The 21,903-nt window shown below is 41.2% G+C and overlaps 1 protein-coding gene across 1 annotated transcript in view; it reads left to right on the forward strand.

The window, feature by feature from the left end:
• Positions 1 to 20,788, forward strand: part of zbtb20 (zinc finger and BTB domain containing 20) — a 67,718-nt gene extending 46,930 nt beyond the window's left edge. Inside the window, exons 6-8 of the mRNA XM_048230603.1 lie at positions 176 to 782; positions 1,215 to 2,042; positions 6,797 to 20,788. Coding sequence (XP_048086560.1) covers positions 176 to 782; positions 1,215 to 2,042; positions 6,797 to 7,524 — 2,163 coding nt within the window. The 3' untranslated portion in view covers positions 7,525 to 20,788. The remainder of the gene's footprint in view (positions 1 to 175; positions 783 to 1,214; positions 2,043 to 6,796) is intronic.
• Positions 20,789 to 21,903: the final 1,115 nt, after the last annotated feature.

The raw sequence follows: 21,903 nt of genomic DNA on the forward strand, positions 1-21,903 counted from the left end.
GCATAGTACACCTTTAAAGGTTGGATTTTTCCTCATTTTTTGAATTAGGGCATTAAGATCAATTTCCAAAAGATGATTTTTATTTCTCTTTTTGGCTTTAGCATGTGTACAGGGTATGTACTGTTAACTTATGAGCACAATTGTATGAATATGAATATGTGTCCTTGCCTCTCAGGACAAGCTGCTTCTGGGCTACAGTGACATCGAGATCCCGGCGGTGGTGTCGGTCCAGTCTGTGCAGAAGCTCATCGACTTCATGTACAGCGGCGTCCTGCGCGTGGCCCAGTCCGAGGCACTCCAGATCCTCACAGCTGCCAGCATCCTGCAGATCAAGCGCGTCATCGATGAGTGCACGCGCATTATGGCCGGCACGCCAGGTGGCTTCGGGACGACCTCGGGCTCCACCGGGCACGGCGGCGACTCGTGCCAGGAGACCACGCCGCGCGGCACGCCTGAGTCGGGCACGTCGGGCCCCAGCAGCGACGCGGAGAGTGGCTACATGATCGCGGCGCAGCAGCAGCACAGCCTGGAGCGCGTCTACACCTCGCTCTACTCCGGCCTGAGCGTCCAGAACGGCAAGGACGGCGGCGGCGGGCATCACCAGGGTTACCTGCACACGGGTGGCGGCGGCGTGGGAGTGGGCACCCAGGGCCAGGAGCCCGCCTGGATCGCACGCATCCACGAGAGGTCGCAGCAGGCTGTGGAGCGCTACCTCAGTACCACGCCGGAGAGCTCCGGCCACTGCCGCAAGCAGCCGCGCCCCGTCAGGCTGCACCCGGGGGGTAAGTGACCGCGGGTGGGGCAGGCAAGGGGGTAGGGGCGGGGCAAGGGTAGGTGCCATACGAAGGCTCCCAGTGAGCACGGCAGGTCCCAGGCAGCTTCCTCCGGGAGCCCAGCTGTATGCTGTTTACGCCCAGATGTGTCACAGAAGCTAAAGCTGAGGCAAGTGAGACTCACCTTTCATGTTAACCCATGCTGACATCTGTCTTTCATTTGCTCTCTCTCTCTCTCTCTCTCTGTCTCTCTCTCTCTCTCTCTCTCTCTCCTCTCTCTCTTCTCTTCTTTATCTCCCCCTCTCTCCTCTCTCTCCCTCTCCCTCTCTCTCTCTCCATCTATACCCCCCCTTCTCTCTCCCTCTCTATTCCTCTCTCTCTCTCCCTTTCCCTCCCTCTCTCCCTCCCTCCACCTCTGTGTCCCTCCGTCTCCCCCTGCAGGGCTGCACATTAAGCAGGAGTCGGAGGATGACTACAGCAGCTACATGTCCTACTCGTCGTCTGGGGGCGGGGGCCTGGGTGGCGGGGACGAGGGCTCCGAGAGCGAGCCCAAGGGCGAGAGCTTCGACTCGGGCGTCAGCTCCTCGGTGGGCACCGAGCCGGACTCCGCCGAGCATCCCCACCAGCAACATCAGTTCCTGTTCGGGGGCCGGGAGGAGGCCTCGTCAGATGCGGGACGCCCCTCCCCCACCCACCACGGCCCTCCCTCCTCCCTCTCTATGGCGCGCATCGAGGTCAGCGATTCGTCGCCGGAGCGGACGCTCCACGAGTCGGACGGCCCTCTCGGGTCGGGGTCACTGGCGTCCGGCGCCAGCCCCGTGGAGACGCTGATCCCGCAGTCGCCGGGGGCAACGATGCCCTCGGCCCAGCTGTACCTGCGGCAGGCGTGCGAGAGCCCCGCCGGCGGTCTGCGGCTGCCCCTCACGCTCACCAGCAACAGCCCGGTCATGGGCACCGCCGGCAATGCCTACGTGCCGGCCATCTTCGCCGCTCAGCCCTCCAGCGCCTCCAAGCCTTTCCTCTTCAGCCTGCCCCAGTCCATGGGCTCCGGCGGGGGCGCGGGAGGGCAGTTTGTCACCGTACCCCCCGCGCCCCCCACCCACGGCCCGCCGGGGTTGTCCCCGTTCCCGGGGGGAGGGGGTGGCCAGCCCGGGGGTGCCGGGGGGGTAGCCGGGCAACAGGGAGAGAAGAAGCCGTACGAGTGCACGCTCTGCAGCAAGACCTTCACCGCCAAGCAGAACTACGTCAAGCACATGTTTGTGCACACAGGTGAGGGCCTCAGGTTTGTGCACACAGGTGAGGGCCTCAAGTTTGTGTCACAGGTGAGGGCCTCAGATTTGTGCTCACAGGTGAGGGCCTCAGGTTTCTGCTCACAGGTGAGGGCCTCAGGTTTGTGTTCACAGGTGAGGGCCTCAAGTCTGTGCACATAGGTGAGGGCCTCAGGTTTGTGCACACTGTCTGATTGGCTCTGTTTGGGCCTGGTGAGGTGTGGGGTCTGATTGGCTGTGTCAAGGCCTTGTGGGGTGTGAGCTCTGGTTGGCTGCGTTTGGATCAGTCAGATTGGCTTGTGTTTGAGCCTGGTGGTTGTGTGGGCTCTGATTGGCTGTGTTTGGGTCTGGTGAGGTGTGGAGTCTGCTCTTCATAGGCTGCTGTAATAGATTGTAATAGGCTGTGTGCTGCAGATGAGGTGGTTATCTGTAACATGCTGAATGCTGCTGATCTCGTCAGTGTCTCTCCCGGTTTGTTCAGTGGTACTGATTAGGCCCACTTTTAGTGTTACTGATTACTCTGGTGTTACTGATTACTCTGGTGTTACTCAGTACGTTTACATGACACTCGGCGGGAAAAGAACGAATTATTGTGTCCGTGTGACCAAAACCGGACTTTTAAATGTATGTAAAAATGTTAGTCCAACTGACATCAGATAAGTTGTTTTTCTTGCTATCCGCCATGTTTGTTTGTGTTGTTTTATTAAAGATGAAGACGTCACAGTGAATTGTGTACATTTTTATTGGTTATTGAACTGTTCAGCCGCGAACTTGGGTTATGTTTATCGACGTTACTATAGAGATGACGATAGCTGGGGCTGGGGGACGTGAGTCCGAGCGTGTGCAGGCCCGAACTGCACTGTATCACCACTGAGCATAGATAAACAGTAAAATGTAGCTGGGACGGTAGAGGGGTTAAAAAACCCATGAATGAAAATAGCCTATTTATTTCCGGTAGCCTATTTTTGCACCAAAAATATGTGAAAACCATGAAAGTTTAAAAGGGAAAAAAAAAAAAATCACGTTCCCAGCGCCCCCCTAGGTTGTACAAACGCCCCGTTGAGAAACCTTTACCTAGATAATACAGTATAAGCTTGAATAACTCCTGCATTTATACACTCAATTGGACTAAGCACTCTGGGTAACACTACAGTTAGCACAGTCTTCAGCCTTTTTAGTTTTGATGGCAAGCTACAGTGCCGGCCCGAGCTTTTTGGGGGCCCTAAGCAGAATTTGATTTGGGGGCCCCCTCCCACAACGCAGAGTCACCTGTGCTTGGCGATAATTGACAACTTCACACTATAATGTCATATTATAAATTAATACAGTGAGGTTATGTATTAATACAGTGACTGATTATGAACTACTGTCCCCTGGACACAGATGCATAAGGACTTCGGTAGGCTCATTCAGTAATCCATCCTTGCTCTCATGCCAAAAATGTTTTGGGGCTCCGCTCTAGACTTCTGGCCCCATGTGCTTGGTAAACCAATGTATTAGTTGTTATTTACACCAACCCTGTCACCTTTTAATCTTAGAGGGTACTAATTTATTTATTATTTACAGATTTATTTAAAACATTCATATTCAAAGTGAAGCACTAAGGGTGGTTTACTGAAGTTGAATTGACAAATAACGAAATACAACAGCATTTGTATTTGTTACAGATTTGCAGAACAGATCCGCAAATGTGCATTAAATGAGCAATCTTCAACTACAAAATAAAACCAAAATAGACAAACATTAATAATCAAAAATAAAATGTCCCAAAAAATAGATACTTATTCCTACTTCGTTCCTGGCTTTCAGGTATCTGCAACTCTGCAGTGGACGAACCTGCAATGATTAAATAAATACATAAATAAATAAAACAAAAACTATGTTAAATGTGTCATGTCATATTAACAGGCTACAGTATGCAACCATTTGCCATCAAGAAAACCTCACCTTCTGTGTCATCAGCCATGGAGGCAGACACTTGATGAGGTAGAGTTAGGTAGAGATAGAGATGTGCTCCAAAGTATTTCAACAGTGTCTATGAAAAAAAATATATATATTGCATAAGTGCATATTTGATCGAGCAGAATGAGTTTATTTTGCTATCATTACTTACACTCATCAACAAGCAATTCCACATGTAACAATTCATATTCTATTGGCAAATGAGGCATAATCAAAAGTATACTTAATTGCAGTATGGTGAACGCTTAACATGGTGATCTACTGCAGCCTAAATATTAGGGTAGCACCGCTACATCACTTGCCACTATCTTAATCAAATGTAAGTCTATTTTCATCACAGAAGTCTCCCCACCCAATATGGTATATTTTCTCAAACACTACCATCTCTCTCCAAAGATCTTAGACCAGAGCGCACATACTGTTCCATCTTTGCCTATGAAGCTGGAACGTTACCGATGGCCAGAGTCACGCTAGTCAGTGGGTTGGGACTGGGAGCCTGGGCTTAGCCTGCTGTTGCTATCAGATTTACCACTATGTCACATATTATAGAACAGTAATAAACTATCAACACTTTCAGGTGCGAAATCAGAAACAATCCCTCTGTGGTAAATTTGCCTTCAGCTACAGTACGTTTTCATGTAGCTACTGTAGTGCTAATGTCCACTTCAGTCAGCTATCGATAGCTAACTTTAATTTACAACATAAGCCCACCTATGGCTAGGGTACATGCTTGATTAAACATCCAAAACAATCCCAATATCCTTGACATCTGAAATACACCTAGATAAATATATATTAATGGGAGACATTTCTCTGTTGATGGCGGGGATTTAGCTCTGGTGATGGCTTATATTAGATCATGACAGCTAGCTAGCTGCCTCAAGTACAAAACATGTAAATGTAAACTGTAAATAATATCATGCAAACATACCTGTATCTTGCTCGTTTTTCTCCTCCTCTGTCATTTTCTTCTTACTGTTTTCGGGACCAGAGGGATATGTCCTTTTTTGTGACTTTTCTTAACATTACCGTCTCTTCCGATTTTTTAACTTGATGCAGTGTCTGCACGAATTGTCTATGCACCCGAGGTGTCTAGTTTATGCGCGTGACTCAAAGGCTGGCAGACACAGTAGAGGTAGGCAGGCATATTGATCATGAAATCAGAATTTTTATTAATTGTTTCATTTATTCATTCATTGATGTCACTTGTTTACGTTATTTATTATGTAAAAAAAAAAAGAAAGAAACTCGATTGGGGGCAGGGGGCCCCAAGCAGCCGCTTAGTTCGCTTATGCCTCGGGCCGGCCCTGGCAAGCTAACTAGCTTTATGCCACAACGCTACAAAAGTTGCACCTTCTTTCATACATATGAATATTAATTTACATCCCCCAGAATGTCCGTACGAAAATGTTAACTATTTAACACTATTTAATGTCAACTATTTATTTACCTGTTACACTCGTTCGTTAGTTCGCTATTAGCACGCTAATGATGTTAATGTGGAATGTTTTGGTGTTTGTGAACAGGAAGGGGGGCAAATCGCCGTCTAGTGTAATATAGTAAGACATACGGTCATTAAAGCAATTCCCCTTCAGTGAGTACTCATACTCGGATAAGACAGTAATTTAGTCAGATCACCTAGCCGAGCTATAACTGTAGCATGTAAACGTACTGACTTATTACTGGGGGTTATTGGTTACTGGTTACAACTGAGTGATTACTCTTAGATTGGTGTTACTGGTTACTTTTAGACTGGTTAACTGGTTACTCTTAGACTGGTGTTACTGGTTAACTGGTTACTCTTAGACTGGTTAACTGGTTACACTTAGACTGGTGTTACTGGTTAACTGGTTACTCTTAGATTGGTGTTACTGGTTACTCTTAGACTGGTTAACTGGTTACTTTTAGACTGGTTAACTGGTTACACTTAGACTATTGTTTCTGGTGTTACTGGTTACTCTTAGACTGGTGTTACTGGTTAACTGGTTACTCTTAGACTGGTTAACTGGTTACACTTAGACTAGTGTTTCTGGTGTTACTTGTTACTCTTAGACTGATGTTACTGGTTAACTGGTTACTCTTAGACTAGTGTTACTGGTTAACTGGTTACTCTTAGATTGGTTAACTGGTTACACTTAGACTGGTGTTACTGGTTAACTGGTTACTCTTAGAATAGTGTTACTGGTTAACTGGTTACTCTTAGACTGGTTAACTGGTTACACTTAGACTAGTGTTTCTGGTGTTACTTGTTACTCTTAGATTGATTAACTGGTTACACTTAGACTGCTGTTACTGGTTAACTGGTTACTCTTAGACTGGTTAACTGGTTACACTTAGGCTGGTGTTACTGGTTAACTCTTTACTCTTAGACTGGTGTTACTGGTTAACTGGTTACTTTTAGACTGGTTACCTGGTTACACTTAGACTAGTGTTACTGGTTAACTGGTTACGTTTAGACTGGTTAACTGGTTACACTTAGACTGGTGTCACTAAATTAAAAATGTTGTCCTTGTTGTTCGTTTTCTAAGATGTTCTTTCTCAAGACACATCTCAAGAAGGACTATCCATGTTTATGATTGGCTGAGTTGAGTTGATGACTCTGCCCTTCCCTTGTTTCCGACGTATGTTTAGCTGTTGTTAACTTGTTAGTTAGCTCTTCTGAGGTTCTGCTGTAGCTTGTTAGTTTTATTACTCCATAACACCTCTGCCAGTAAACACGGTTGGTCAGCGCTGGCGTCATTTGTTTCTGACCTGCTGGTTTGTGACCCTGTGTGTTTTTGTCTCCCCCTACAGGTGAGAAGCCGCACCAGTGCAGCATCTGCTGGCGCTCTTTCTCTCTGAAAGACTACCTGATCAAGCACATGGTCACCCACACCGGAGTGCGCGCCTACCAGTGCTCCATCTGCAACAAGCGCTTCACGCAGAAGAGTTCCCTCAACGTCCACATGCGGCTGCACCGCGGGGAGAAGTCCTACGAGTGCTACGTCTGCAAGAAGAAGTTCTCCCACAAGACCCTGCTGGAGCGTCACATGGCTCTGCACGCCGGCGGCGTTGGCGCAGTGGGCATGAGCGGAGTAGGCGGCGCCATCTCCGCTGGCGTGGTGGGGGTCACCAGTGGAATGCCGGGATTGGGCACGCCCGGCGTCGGAGTGATCGGCGTTGGAGGAATGGGCGGAGCTGGAGGGGGAGGGAGCGTGAGTGTGGTGGGAGGGGCCACTGTGATGGGCGGAGCCAGTGTGAGTGGCGTGAGCGGCATCAGTGGAGCAGCATCGGTTGTAACGGGGACAGGGGGAGGGGCGTCCTCCGTGGCCATGACCCTCTCCGACCCTGGGGTGTCGGCCCTCGCCGTGGCATCCGGAGGGCCCGGGTCGGTTGGAGTCGGGACAGCGGTGGGCGTGGTGTCTGAAGGAGCCGCCTCCCACCAGGAGTCAACGACATACGTCTGCTCCGTCTGTCCTGCCAAGTTCGACCAGATCGAGATGTTCAACGACCACATGCGCATGCACGTGACGGATGGCTAAGAAGTCGCGTTTCACCAGCCAAGCAGACAACCAATCAGAATCCAGTCAGCCCATCTACACAACTGAGCAGCAGCAAACCCCAACAGTCAAAGCAACAGCAACAGTGTTCTCATACAAGCCCAACATTATCAGCTTACAGAAGACAACAGTTCAAACCCGGATGTTTTAACAGAAAATCAAAGAAAAGAACTTCAGTTTGTTTTGGACGAGTGGAGATGAAAAAAAATGAATGGAGGATATAAAAACATACCTAGAATGGCACTAGATTTTTTTTTCTTTCTTTTTATCTTTTTTAATTGTCTTAAGAGATCTTTTTGAAGGCAATGTTTGAATATATATATATATATATATATATATATATATAATATATAATATATATATATATTATATATTTATATATATGTTGTTAGCACATGTATGCTACTACTGGCACATTTTTGAAATATTTTGTCTTTATTTTATGATGTTTCCCAGAGAAAAAAACAATGTTTTATGTGTTTTATGTTCTCCTTACAATTTAATTTTTTCGTGTTAAGAATTCCTTCATTGTTGCCTTAAAGGCTGATGCACAGTAACATTGGCTGACCAATCCACTGGTTGGATTTTGTTGTCATCGTAGTTACTAGTCGGCCTCTAAACACACCGATAAAAAAAGGTAAATATTTGTTCATGCTCTGACTGAGCTTAAAAAGGTAAATATTTGTTCATGCTCTAAATGAGCTTAAAAATAAGTCCTATGTTTATTGCAGATTTCGTTATGTGTTAAACACTACCAGAATCTGGCGGGGGGAAAAAGAGAAACCTAAGAGACAAAACACCCACACCACACAAAAAGCCAGTTCTGCAATGCCCTAAAACAGTACAAAGCACTGTAAGTGCAACGTCCACACACACCCAAAGCCAGTTCTGCAATGCCCTAAAACAGTACAAAGCTGTAAGTGTGACGCCACGTTCAACACCTGTGAATGTGCCCAGACACACAGATCGACAGTGTCCATGATCTAGTGTCATAGTATTGTACAATACAATATTCCCAAAACATTGCCGTTTTAAAATTTTGCCGTGTAGAAACAAAAACGGAATAGCTAAGAATATACGTTTGGTATTAGCATCCTTCAAATTTTATTTGTAGACCGAACTTTGGATAGCTGAAAAGCATTCAAACATTACTGTGGTATCATGTTGACACAATTTTTTATTACGTTTTTCGACGACACACAAAAAAAAAAAAAGTAGAAAAATATTGAGACACAGATATGCCTTGTTCATTTTTTCATCTGTGTGGGGATTGTAAAACGTGAGAATTGTCAACACTGGGTTTGTGATTATTGACGATTATTGTTATTGTTGTTACGATAATAATAGTTGTTGCTGTTATTTATTGAGCGTTTGCTGATATGTGGGAATATGTGGTAAAATGGAAAGCAATGTTGCAGCTGTTGTCATGACAATTATGATTGTCATTTAAAAAAAAAAAAAGTGGTACAATTCGGCTTGTGTTTGTTAGATGTTGGAAAACTACAGAAAAGACAAAAAAAAACGATTCTTTCACGTAAAATTGAAAGAATTATGCTTTCACAAAATATTTTCATTTTGTTTTTATGTTTTAATTTTGACTTAATTTACAATTATTACCAATAATTAAGAATATTTTATAGTCACAAAAAGCTTGAAGGTCAACTCTTTCCACAGTGTGTGCTCGTTTTTATAAATATCCAAAGTAAAAAAAAGTGGAAAAAGATTCTACATGCTTTAACGCACATTATATTTGATTGGTTTGACTTTTAGTCCTGCATCGCACTGCCACAATAATCCTTTAGTGCAAAAAACACAACAACACAAATAAATAAATCATGACTGTTTCTGAAGACCTCTTCCACTGAAACCATACATGCACACAGTTAAATTCCAGAAGTAAACTGAAATCTTTTGAAAATTGTGTTCATATTAAAAAAGTTTGATTATAATCAATAATAATAATACAGTTTTATTATTATTGTTATTTCATAAATAACAAAAAATTGACATGAAGTGCGAAGCTAAGCTAATGCCTGCTTTTATCATTTTCTGGCACCTTCTGAAAAATAATTTCTTTGCCTTTTATCCCAAAATAACTTGATCAAAGTGAGCTTTTTTGTGTTGCACTTAGAAGTAAAGCAGTCGACCACAAAATATTTCCACTCTTTAATTTTTTTGCAAACATAACTTCTTCTCAACAAGAGATTTGGTCTGTTATCAAATTGTCCTCCATTATTATTTTTTGTTTCAAACGCAGAAAATGAGTATCATCACAGGGGTTGGTTGTCCCGAAAGAGCCATTAAATATGGACTGTTTGTAAAATTAAATGTCATTGTCCATTCAATTTCCATGCTGTATTTCATTTGCCCCATGCTCTAGAGAGGCAATCCTTGTTGGAATGCTTTATCTGAACTGCTTAGCGATCAGGGCGACATTAACACATCGGGCCTCTGCCGTACTCCCACCCTACTCCTGTCATTAGAACAAACCCCCAATTCAATCAATCACCCCTTTCAACAAACCCCCAATTCAATCAATCACCCCTTTCAAATGTTAATTAGTCAAGACATGGACAGCCCACCCCTGTGAAACTATATCTTGTCAACTCTTAGAACTCTGCAATTTTTTTTCTGTCTTTGTAGATTTGACCAAAAATGACCATTTTATGTCCAATTTTACTTTGTTTTTGTTGAATGTAAAACTTGAGAAATAATCCCTTTTCCTGCCTAATAACCAGCGAGAGAGTAGACAGGGCACTGCACCGCCACCCCTCTCTGGTGGGTTTCGTCTGCCCCCAACCCCAACCCCAACCTTAGACTGTAATAAGGGGAGAGTCCTGTCTGTTTACATGACTATATGAGACGCCTAGACAAGGCAGTACTGATTTGGCTCCTATTTAACAAATGCACTATCGCTGCTTGTTCATTTCTTCCTCTTCAAACTGCTTGACACAGGCTGTCAGAGATGAATGTTTGGCATGCTATAACATATTCCCCCTCCCATAGCTCCACCACCAAACCCCCAATGATTGCAATTCTCATGTACGGCTGCCATTAAAAACATCAGCCAACATAACACTCCTGTATGAGGCCGATGCACCCCTGAGGAAAATAAATAAAATAAGATAAAATTAAAAAAACATTCACAACAGCAACATACAACAAGACACTGTCAGATATGCAATTTAAAGACCACCTTCAGGAAATACAGCAGTGTCAGTCAGGCAGAGCAGCTTGAAGTACAGGAAAAGGTTGGCTGGTTTGACTAGTACATGCAGTAGTATTTTCATTTGGGCAAAACTCACATCACAAACCTTCTAATTTTTTTCCAGATGGGTGATCTTTTCTTGATTTTTTTTTTTTTGCATGCTTAGTGCTATCCCAGCAATTCATGTTTTTGTATTTAAAGTTTAAAGGTTAGCTTCATGTAGTGCACTCCTATCATTTTTTTGTCCAGTCTTGTCCAAACCTTTATCAGTATGCTGAAATTTAGATAGTGAATCATTAAAATGTTAAAAATGCACCTTCAGCAGTTTCATACATTCCTATGTGCAGTTTGGGCAGACTAGCTGAGAGATGTATGTTAAGCCTGATCACCCAAACGCTCAGATGGTCTGATCTGATCCGAGCCCTGGGCGTCCAGACTGCTGCCGCCGCCCCAGTCAGTGAGCAACGTGAGGCTACAGCCTGGGTTCATTGGCAAATCAGTGAGCAGCTTGAGGCTACGTCCTGGGCTCATTGGCCAATCCTGCTGCCACTCATTTTGCCTTGAAGGTGGCACATAAGAACTAGCAAAGACCCCCCCCCCCTTCTCCAAACACACACATGTACAAACATATTTGGGCTTTTTGATACTTTAACCAATGTGGCTTCTGATACAACAATAATAGACCAATAAAATTAACCTTTTTTTTTTTATCCAAAAGCAACAAAAAACACAGAAACATGGAAGATGCCAGATTGGTATCAACAAGGAAATGTAGAGTTAATGTGGGAGATATGCTACATTTTTGCTTTTTTTCCCATTTTATTTGCACATGTTCACTTCCTAAATGTTGTCTGTGCTTTTGTTTTATAAATGTAAGAAAAAAAACATGAAAATGTGTTGAATTGTTTTTAGTGTTGTCTTTGATTTTCTGCTTTTGTAACTTTTAGTTTTTTTCTGTGTGAGACAGTGAAACAGTGATTTTGTAATTTCTGTCAGATTTTGTTTGTTTCAAGTTCTGTTGTCGTTCATATAAAGGAATATTGTTTTTGAATGGATGAAAATGTAAAACATGAAACAGAACTGTGGCTTGAAAGAAAGACTGTCACCTTTCCTCCTGTTTAACAGGGGGTTCTGTTGCATATTTTTGCGAAAAGAAAATGTTGCATCTACATTGCACTGTTTTTTCGATAAATTTAATACCCCACGAAGTGCACTATTTACTGTTTTATTAATAATTGTGATTACTTCTTATTAATTATCATCACAATGCGATTTATGATGCTGTTACACCGAAAAAGATTATAGTGTTTAGAGATGAATAATTGCAAATATATATTTTTATTTGTTTGTTGTTTTGAGGTTGGAAATTTTCAAGTGAATTTGGATGGGTGACTAGGGGGAAGTTGAGAGGGTGTTTAAAATTATGCTCTTTGTTTAATTGATTTTACTATTTTGAAGCAGTGTAGTTTTGTTGTCAGAGCTTGTTTGTTGTCTGTTATTTTGTCCTTTCTTTGACTGATTTGCCTCTAGCATCACAATTTTTCACGTTTTCTTGCATCTCCTAAACTTACCTTTCCTCTACTTATTTTACAGTTACTTGTTTGGTGGCTTCCTTCTAATCCTGTGTCAAAACTTGTGACCGTAAAAAAAAATTACAATGCAGAATAAGATAACACATAGCTTGACTTTGAACATCTTAACGTTAAAACACATTAAGTGTATCATCTTTATAAACTTGTGTTGCTGTTGATGATCAGTAGGGCAGGTTATGAGTGTCGTCGTTCTGGCTGAGTTCTAAACCCAAAGCTATCGATGGAGCTTCCAAACTACTGCCGCCGTAGAGGAGCACTGTTCCAGTCACCGTTGCACCCTCACATACACACACACCGGATCCAAGCCCTTCACCTGAGGGAGATGTTATGTGATCTGAGCATGACCTTAAGTCAGTACAGCCTAAATTAGTACTGATGTTAACTGATTTATCTCAAGTTTAAATGTTATGCACACATGGAGAATAGCCTACAGTTTTAATCCTGGCTAAATTAACTTAAGCTACACACACACACACACACACACACACACACACACAGACAGCTTGAGGTGATTAGTATTACCCTATGAGACTTGAGGTAGCACGCTTGGCTACAGTGCTAGGAGCTAAGTCAGTAACCCAGCTGCTAACTCTGCCACAGAGCCAGGTGACCAGGTGCTATCGAGACTGAAGCCCTGTAAAGTGGGTCCAAACTATGGCGCCACCTTCCTGTGGCTCAACAAAACATTACAAAATTTCCTTGAAAATGAGAATTTCTAAATTCGTGCTGGCAAACAAATGTACGACGAGCCGCACTTCTTGCTGTGGCACTGGTTATCACAGAACTTTGATGTTGTGAGCCATTCTGTACTCATCTGCGGCAACATGCTAAAACGCTAGCTAGTTAGCTTGTGTGAAGTTAACATCCTTGCAAATGTGCCATTAAGATGCAAGCTAGTTAGCTTGTGTGAAGTTAACATCTCTGCATATGGTGCCATCAGGATACTAGCTGGTTAGCTTGCTTAGATGTAGCTGTGCTCTCAGCTACCCTCTGTAATGATGCAATGGCAGGCAACAGGACATCAGAGATGTCTTAGCCCAGCACTCCCAAAGGGCCACCAGCTTCCTGCTTTACACTGGGAAAACCCTATAGGAAGATCAATCAGTCACTGTGCATGTATATATTCACACACATTTTCTCTGACACACACAAACACACATACACACACACCTGCCTTAATTCTAATTCCAGTAAATGCACTATTTGGTTGAAGAGGTGCTTCATTGCTGTCCTACTAGATATCATGAGTTTTATGTCAGAAGATATTTGTGTAGTATTATATAATGACCACAGTAACAATTCAGTGTCCACTTCAGAGGGTTTGGTTGTTGTGTGTTGGTTTTATGAACAAATTGGGTGTTGTTTCAGTATGAACTTCCTGTTCTCCTATTGGTAGAGGACTGGTCTGGTTGAGGAAAGAACGAGATAGAGAAGGGACTTCTTAATATGGCACTTAAAGATAATCATAATTTGTCTTAAATATGTCTCATTTGTAGTCATCGTCTCCTGAAGTTAGCCCCTTTTATTTGGTGTCAAGCGTTTTGCAGATTCACAGTCCTTTGCCAGCATTTAACATCCTATGTAGTCACCTTAATATCTTGTGTTACACCTCCAGCTATGCCTTCCTCCAATATATATGTAATTTGTATGTGTGGGTGGGGACAGGGGTGGGGGGTGTTGTCACGGTGATATGGTGGTCAGGAAAGGATTGTTGTTCCCTTACCTTAAGCTGATGATAATTCACATTCTTTGTCTGGTGTGGGTAAATAGAAGAAAAAAAATGACCAAAAAAAAAACAAGTAAAAAAAAATGAAGCACAGCTTCTTTCAATGACTCTGTTGGTATTTCGTATTCCAAGTTCCTTTGTGTTCTGCTGTTGATGACCGGTGTGGTTCAGCACTGTCCTCTGTGCATCTCTAGTTTAGTGTAGAGGCCGAGGTCCATACTCCTCACACGCCATCAAAATTTTCCTTTTCAGTAAGCTTCACAAGTAAATACTATAAACAACAGTTTGCATACAGTCTTCTTTCACTTTGAAATCCGTCATTTTGAAAAATAATAATAGTAGTGTACACATATATGTACTTTCATAGTCACTCTTCTCATAATACATTTTTACAGCATAGTTTTTCTGTTTTATTTTTGTTCTGTTTTAATAGTAACCATAACAGTAGTTGTACCAGTACCAGCGGGTGTGTAGGGACGTAGCTTCTGTCTTGTGTGGGGTTTTTGTGTCAGGTCTCCTTTCTGGTATTTCATTGTGCTCCGTCGTGATTTTTTACTTCTCTCAGATTCCTTCCTGTTTTGTTGAGGTGATGCACACAGTGGACGTCTTCCTGGATGTTTTTGACTGATGTGGATTTCTGTGTTACCGGCCGTTGGCTCCCTGTCAGTCAGTCCGCGTACAGAGAGGCAAGAGAGGAAGGTGCAGGAGAAACAGCCATGAAAGATACACTTCTCACTTCTGTCTTGGTATGTCTCTTTAGTATACTCTTGGCTTCCAGATTTGCCTGAAACCAAATCCACAGCATGACGTATACCACAGATGTATTATGCCATGTTTGAGTTGGAGTCAGTTTTCTGTCAGGGTGAGTGCCGTACAGACACATACCACGGACGTATAGCGCCATGTTTGTCTGAGTTGGAGTTAGTTTTCTGTGAGTGGGTGAGTGTCGTATAGTCAGAGAGGTCAAACACTGTTCTTTGCACCTGAGATAGCTTGCCTTAATGTTGTTGCGTGTGATGGATGTGGCTTGAGTACGCAAGTGTGGCTTGAGTATGTTAGGTTCTTCTAATTGGCCTTTCTTTATGGCAGCAATTTGCAACTCATTGTCCGCTCACTGTCAGGCACTTTTGCAGCGTTCTGGAACTAAAGTTGGTGGGAGGGTGACCTAACCGTTCTTCTGATGCCTTCAGTGAACCACTGTGACATTAACCTGGACTCTTGTGCCATCATCAGACCAACCTGTCCGATAGGGCCATTCTTAAACTCCACATACGATTAGTTTTGTGACCAAATGTGACATTGTAGAAATGCTGTGTCATTGCGAGTGTTCCTGCAGTACTTCATCTCAAAACTGTGACGTTACACCCAAGGAAATTATTTGGCCATGCCCTGTAATTCCAACTTTATGCAACTTTCCATGACATCATTTTTGAGGAGAGAAAAATTGTTCATAGTAGTATTAACAATCCCACAATTCTGTGTGTCATAACTGAAAGCTCTGGTTTATCCAGTTCTTTTTCTTATTATAGAACAATTATATGTAGAAGCATAAATAATGAATAGCAGACAGTGGAATTTTAAATACTGCATGAGACCCAGACCTAGTCTGCAGACGCAAGTGCCTATGAGAAGCACAGCTATATGCAGGACCCCTAGTGTCGTCCTTCTGTAGCGGCTCCACCCACACCCCACTCACACCGTTAGCAGAAATACCGAGAGAGAAAAGCTGTTAGTATTACCAGTAATCTCCAGAGCCGGACTCGAGCACTGTCTGATCTCTGAATAAGACCGTTTGTGCCCTGACACCCAGGCCAGCTGACTCTGACACACCCCTGTGCTGAATGACCAGTCTAGGGTTACTGGTCTTCAGTGAACGGTTTGGAGCATACTGATCCTGATTGGCCAGTCTGGAGAGACCAGTTCAGAGTATACTGGTGCTGATTGGCCAGTCTGCAGAGACCAGTTCAGAGCATACTGGTGCTGATTGGCCAGTCTGGAGAGACCAGTTCAGAGTATACTGGTGCTGATTGGCCAGTCTAGGGTGAAACATTACTGGTGTTGAGTGACCAGTCTAGGGTGTAACGTTATTGTTGTTGAGTGACCAGTTTAGGGTATAACATTATTGTTGTTGAGTGGCCAGTTTAGGGTATAACATTATTGTTGTTTGAGTGACCAGTCCGGGGTGTCCAGAGTCAGACGGTTGCTGGGTTTCCACTGCCATTAATTGACTTGCTTTTAACTTCAAGAACACTTTTATATTCATCTAAAGAGTAGTGCAAGCAATAATGACCTAACTCACCATAATCAGCAAGCCCGGAAAAAATCCAATACTGTACATTAACGGTGTGAGGTTCTTCACTTACTGTAAATCTCACCTGATCACATGTAAACTAATATAATATCTCTGCCTGTCCTGACATTTAAATGACACCTCACCGACATCTTTCAGAACTATTCTCTTCTAATTCAGAGTATTACATACATACTGTTAAGCCTCTTAATATAATCACTGATATGTTCATATGTAATAATTCACTGCTTGCAATGTAGTAATATAACACATTAAAGGCTACTAACACAACATAATCCAAAGACTAGACAGTTAAAAAAAAAAAAAATACATATATTTACTTCATTACACATCATTATGTTGTATGATATTCTATTTTACAGTTGTACAATAATATATATTATACATACATATTTTACAGGCTACAGTCTATACCGTAAAGCAGTGGTCAGCATATACAAGAAAAAAATATAAGGTTATTAATGCAAATTTCACATAACTGTGGTGTTTTTTTATGATTATTTTATTACTTTATTTTGACATTGTTTTATTCAGATGAGAGTCTGTTGATCTGTTTCGCTCCAGCCACTTACTAACAAGACTAGTCCCAGCTGAACCCATGTGACGCTGTGGAGGTTTTACAGGAACGTGTCATTGTGTAGGTGTATTAGAATGGAAATCGTATCAGTTAATTAGCATCTGCATTCATGTTCCATTGGCGGTCTCCGTAGCTCCATCTATGTCTGTTATGCCCCTACTGTAGATGTGGTTTGAGAGCCTGACATTGAGAAGGCATTGCACCACTGCTCAGGTCACTAGAGAAGAGTAAGTCAACTAACACATACTGATACCAATTCAGTTTTGCACCCTGACCTTCTTAATCACACTTGCCTAAACGTTTTAGTAGACAATTTATAGTACAAACATTTTTGACATACAAAATCATAGACCCATACACACACACAAACACAGTATTCTAGAAAACACTGAAGAAAAATGCCATTTTGTAAATTAGATTGTTTACACTCCTTATTTCTAAAAAATAAATACTGCCAGCAGCATTTAAATTTAAAAATCTAAAAATAAAAAAAATAGGAAATTTCTTAAACTACACTAACTTCCGCAACTTTGTAGTCATACTGAAAAAAAAATACAATGCAAAACAGTAACATTTCCAGCATTGAAATCGCCAGCTTGAATTTCACTGCCTGTAGTATTGCTGATTAGTGATTACTGTTGTTGTTGCAACCAGCAATATTTTTGCAGCTTTAACTTGAAAGGCCGAATATTGGCAGAGACTTTAAAACGCTTGCAGAACCACATTTTGAGGGACAGGACGTCCCTAAAGTAAAGAAGTTGTTGAGAGTACTGTTAATTATCAATAATTTTAATTTTTAAAAATAATTTATCAATCATTTTTAAAATTTCAGAATAGCCACCCCGTAATATTACTATCGTGTACAGTAATCTGGCCTGTCTTTACTCTACAAATGCTAGAGTAGAGTGAAGATGTTTCTCACATTGCTAGCACCTTGCTCTAATGAATGAGCCACAATCGGATGAAATGCTGCAGTTCTGTTTTTATTGTGTTTGTTGGGTTTTCGTTTTCCCCTTTGTTTGAAAGATGTCCTATTTTGTCTACTATTCTGACACTACTGTGATGTGTTTTGCAAAACATTAAAGTAGAATGGAACATTGTTTCCTGGGTTTTTGTACCTTCTTACTTATTTTCCATAGGCTGAACAGATTGTGCCACTGTAGGCCTCTTGTGTCCACTGTAGAGCGTGGCTAGGCTAACGTGGCTATGCTAGTTGTACCCTTCAGCAAATATGATATAATATCTGGGTACGTTTCCAATGTAACGAATGCTCACCTGTTTGCTTTCCACCAGCAGATAGATTGCTCTGTTGATTTGCCAAAGGAAGTGAGAAACCTGACTCTTCTTTCTGTGTAATTTGTTGTTGGGACATTTGATTTAAAAAAAAAGAAACTAAGAAAATAGAAAGAGAAATACATGATGCAGACATTGGCTGTCCAGGTCAGATTGATATTGTGTAACACCAAGAATGTCAGAGTATAAGGAAAGTTTGAATGTAGACAAATTGGTTTGTGCTGTGACTTCGGTTACAAACACTGGAAATGATTCTTGGGAGAGGTCATACAATGTTTTGTTTTGTTTTGTTTGCTGTTTGTTTTATTTTTTGCAAATGACCACAAGAACTGCTTTTGCACTTTGGTTGACCTGTAAAAGTGGTGCTGCCCCTTTGAGCTGTTGGTGTTTTCCGGATTAGGCAATACACAACCACATACTTAACCCCCCCTTCTCTGTCTTTCAAAAAATTGTGACGTGGCGTCCCATGTAAGTCTTGGGAACCCGTGTGCTTTTTCAGCAGCCTACATGAAGAGTTTGGCCTTTAAATACCCCATTTACTTAGTCGCTATCTTTCGAAATAGTTCAATCTTTGTGTGACCAAAAGTAATAAACTTTATATTGTTCCCATAACCATATAATTCATAGAAATAAATATTTTTTACAACAAGTGGTAAAATTTTTGTCTTTTCCAACAGCTTTAGTTTACCCTTAAAAATCTAACAAAAATAATCTGACAAAATAGCTGACACACAAAATGACTCAACATTTTTATGTTTCCAAAATTCCTTTAAAAAAAATTTAAAAAAGAAATAAGAAAAAGAAAGAAAGAAATTTATACCCCTGGATAAATATGTTGAAACCACTGTCTAATGTGTCGTATAAACCACTACAAGTTAAACAAATCGACTTAAACACACTTTTAATGGACAGCCTGTTGTGGCAACATTGTCTCCAAAACAAAACACAAAATAACAAAAATTGATAAACAAAGAACTGCCACTTTTATGAACTAGACAAGAGATTTGCACTAAAGAAAAAAAAAATCTCCTGCCCATAACCTGGTCTCATTGATTGGGCAAGGGGGAAATATCTTCCATTTTTTTATTAAATAGCAATATAAAACCAAGAGAAATGTCGGAACACATTCATCAACCACATTCTGAATAAAAGAAAGAAATAAGTGTGCACTGATGATACTATATTACATGTTTTCATTTTGTGTGAAGGAACTGGTCTCTGAGGAGAATGTTTTTTTTTTTTTTGTATTTATTTTTATTGTTATTTACTGTTATTGGCCTTTTCTGAGTGTAATAGAAGTAAAATCAGTCTTTTCCTCGTCTCGAAATGGTGGTTGTCTTTCTTTTCTTTTTTTTTTTTGTTTAACTAAAAAAAACAATCTCCCTTTGTAGGATTGATCCTTAATGCCCATGCTTAACATAGATCCTTGTGATATTAAGGGTTCCTTGTGCTGGCCTCAGCATATAGCTTATGTGAAGTTTTTCCCCACGTGCTGGTAATGTTCATGCAGCATACGTGGACATACAGTAATAGACAATCCACTGAATGTTGTTATGGAAAATAATGGAAAATGAAGTGACACAGTTGAGTTAAATTTGAAATAAGTAAACCAGCAGTTCTAGACATGCCACTACAAAAAGTTCATGTTTTACCAGTTTTCCTGCAGGAGTGTTTCCTGCATTTTTTTCCAAAGGGAGATTGTATAGATCAACAGCCAAATTCATGTTAGAGTACCTTAATCAGCATGTTATGGACATAATCGGCCTTTCTGTGCTAACTGTGTTTATCAGGCCTGTGGGAAAGATGTCAGGTGAGAAAGGGGGCGAAGACAAATGTGAAATGGTAAAAGTTTTTTCCAGAAGATAGTATTCAGCCTCCTGTGCTTACTTCTTATGTTTCTGTCACCAGAGGTATTTGTAGCTTGTGTTGTATTGTTGGTAATCCATCAATAGACTATTTCTAAACTATACGAAAAACTGCTGGAGTTAGTTTTGAGCGAATAAATAGCCCAGTATCTGAAATAATGTGCAGTTTTATTTTTACACCTTTATAGATGTTTGTGTTGGTTTTATTTAAGAGGGGAAGACTAGCAACATTCTTCAGATTTTTCAGTTCTGATTCCTCGGCACTTTTGTTGATGTGACAGTGTGTTTTATTTGTACCAAGGGATTTATTTTCCTTCCGCCGTTGTTTGTTTTTGTCTACGAAACAAAACAAAAAAATAGAACACGTAATAAAATGAATAATGTTTCTCTTGCCAGCGTGTGGTGACTTTTTTATATCTAGAGAATCATTTCAATGTGCCTTCTTCTCTTTTCTCTTTGTAACTCTTGGTGAAGCTATTCGTAGTTAAGATGCTAGCATATATATCTGTAAAATTAATGAGTACCATGGAAAAAAACATTTGGAAAACCAGCTTGAGATCAATGTTCTTTGCACTATATACCCCCCAAATTGCTTTTATCTGGTTGTTTTTTTTTTTTTTTTGTATCGTGATGTGTATTTATAAACGGAAACAAATAAATGAATCAAATTAAAATAGTTGTTTGTGTTGCTTTTTACATTTAAAAATAACATAATTCTGCACAAACATATACACAAAGTCCTTAGATGCTTTTGCCTACTGTCAACTAGAGTTTGGCATCTTGATCTTGATTTTAATAATGTAATTTATTTTGCCTTTATCCTGTCACTGTGACCATACAGCAGCCTATGGCCTAAATGACAGTATGTAACTTGCATTGTGTATAAACAGCTTTAGCTCAATTTTTGATTTCCAAATAAGTTTGTGCAATAAGCATGAAGTAGAGCTGCGCCTTGTTTTTAAGTCCTCTTGTCCACTGTATTTAGTTTTTTACATATTTTTTCAAAAGTTTTTTGTGGCAACACAGTGTGCAAAAAGTTCAAGAAAGTGCAAAAGTGCTGTACAAACATTTCAGTCAGTGAAGACTATCCTCAGTGCAAAAAAGAGCAGCAGCACAGTGAGGCAGCCTTTTAAACAGTCTAGAGCAGGTGCATCCAATTAGTGGCCAACAGGCCTAGTAGGTCACAGCTCATTCAGATCACATAATTGAACAATTACATCACAATTTCATTCAATGAGTCTACCTTATAGGGCATTGTGATCAGACATATAGAAAAAACAGTACAATAGACACACACGTCAAAAACAATTTACAGAAAACAGGACATTTCCAATTCTTCGTTTAGACCATTTGGATGAAGAGTCTTTAGATAGAAAATATATCTGCATTCACATTGCAATAAACATTTGTCTAAATTTCCACCACGTCTTTTGGGAGTCAAATGGTCAATGCCACAAAATTCCAGGTCCTTAATTGAGTGGTTTCCGCAAAATGTCTCGCAACAGCTGATTTGGGATCAGCCCTGCGAATAGAACTTTTATGCTTATTAATTCTGAATCTAAGTTGTCTAGTGGTTTTACCTACATACTGAAGGCCACATTTTAAACATGAAAGAAGGTAAACCAGCCTTCTCACCTAATTTGAGGATGCTGATTCTGAATATTTTGTTTACCAAGCTCAATTCTGAGTTCAAAGCTGCATAATCAGCATTTTAACATAAAATAGCGATTATTTTTGCTTATTTTTCCCTAATTTGGGTTGATATCAAAAGTAATCACTAAAACCAAAT

The sequence above is a fragment of the Alosa alosa genome, chromosome 2, assembly GCF_017589495.1.
Source record: "Alosa alosa isolate M-15738 ecotype Scorff River chromosome 2, AALO_Geno_1.1, whole genome shotgun sequence".
NCBI lineage: Eukaryota > Metazoa > Chordata > Actinopteri > Clupeiformes > Clupeidae > Alosa > Alosa alosa.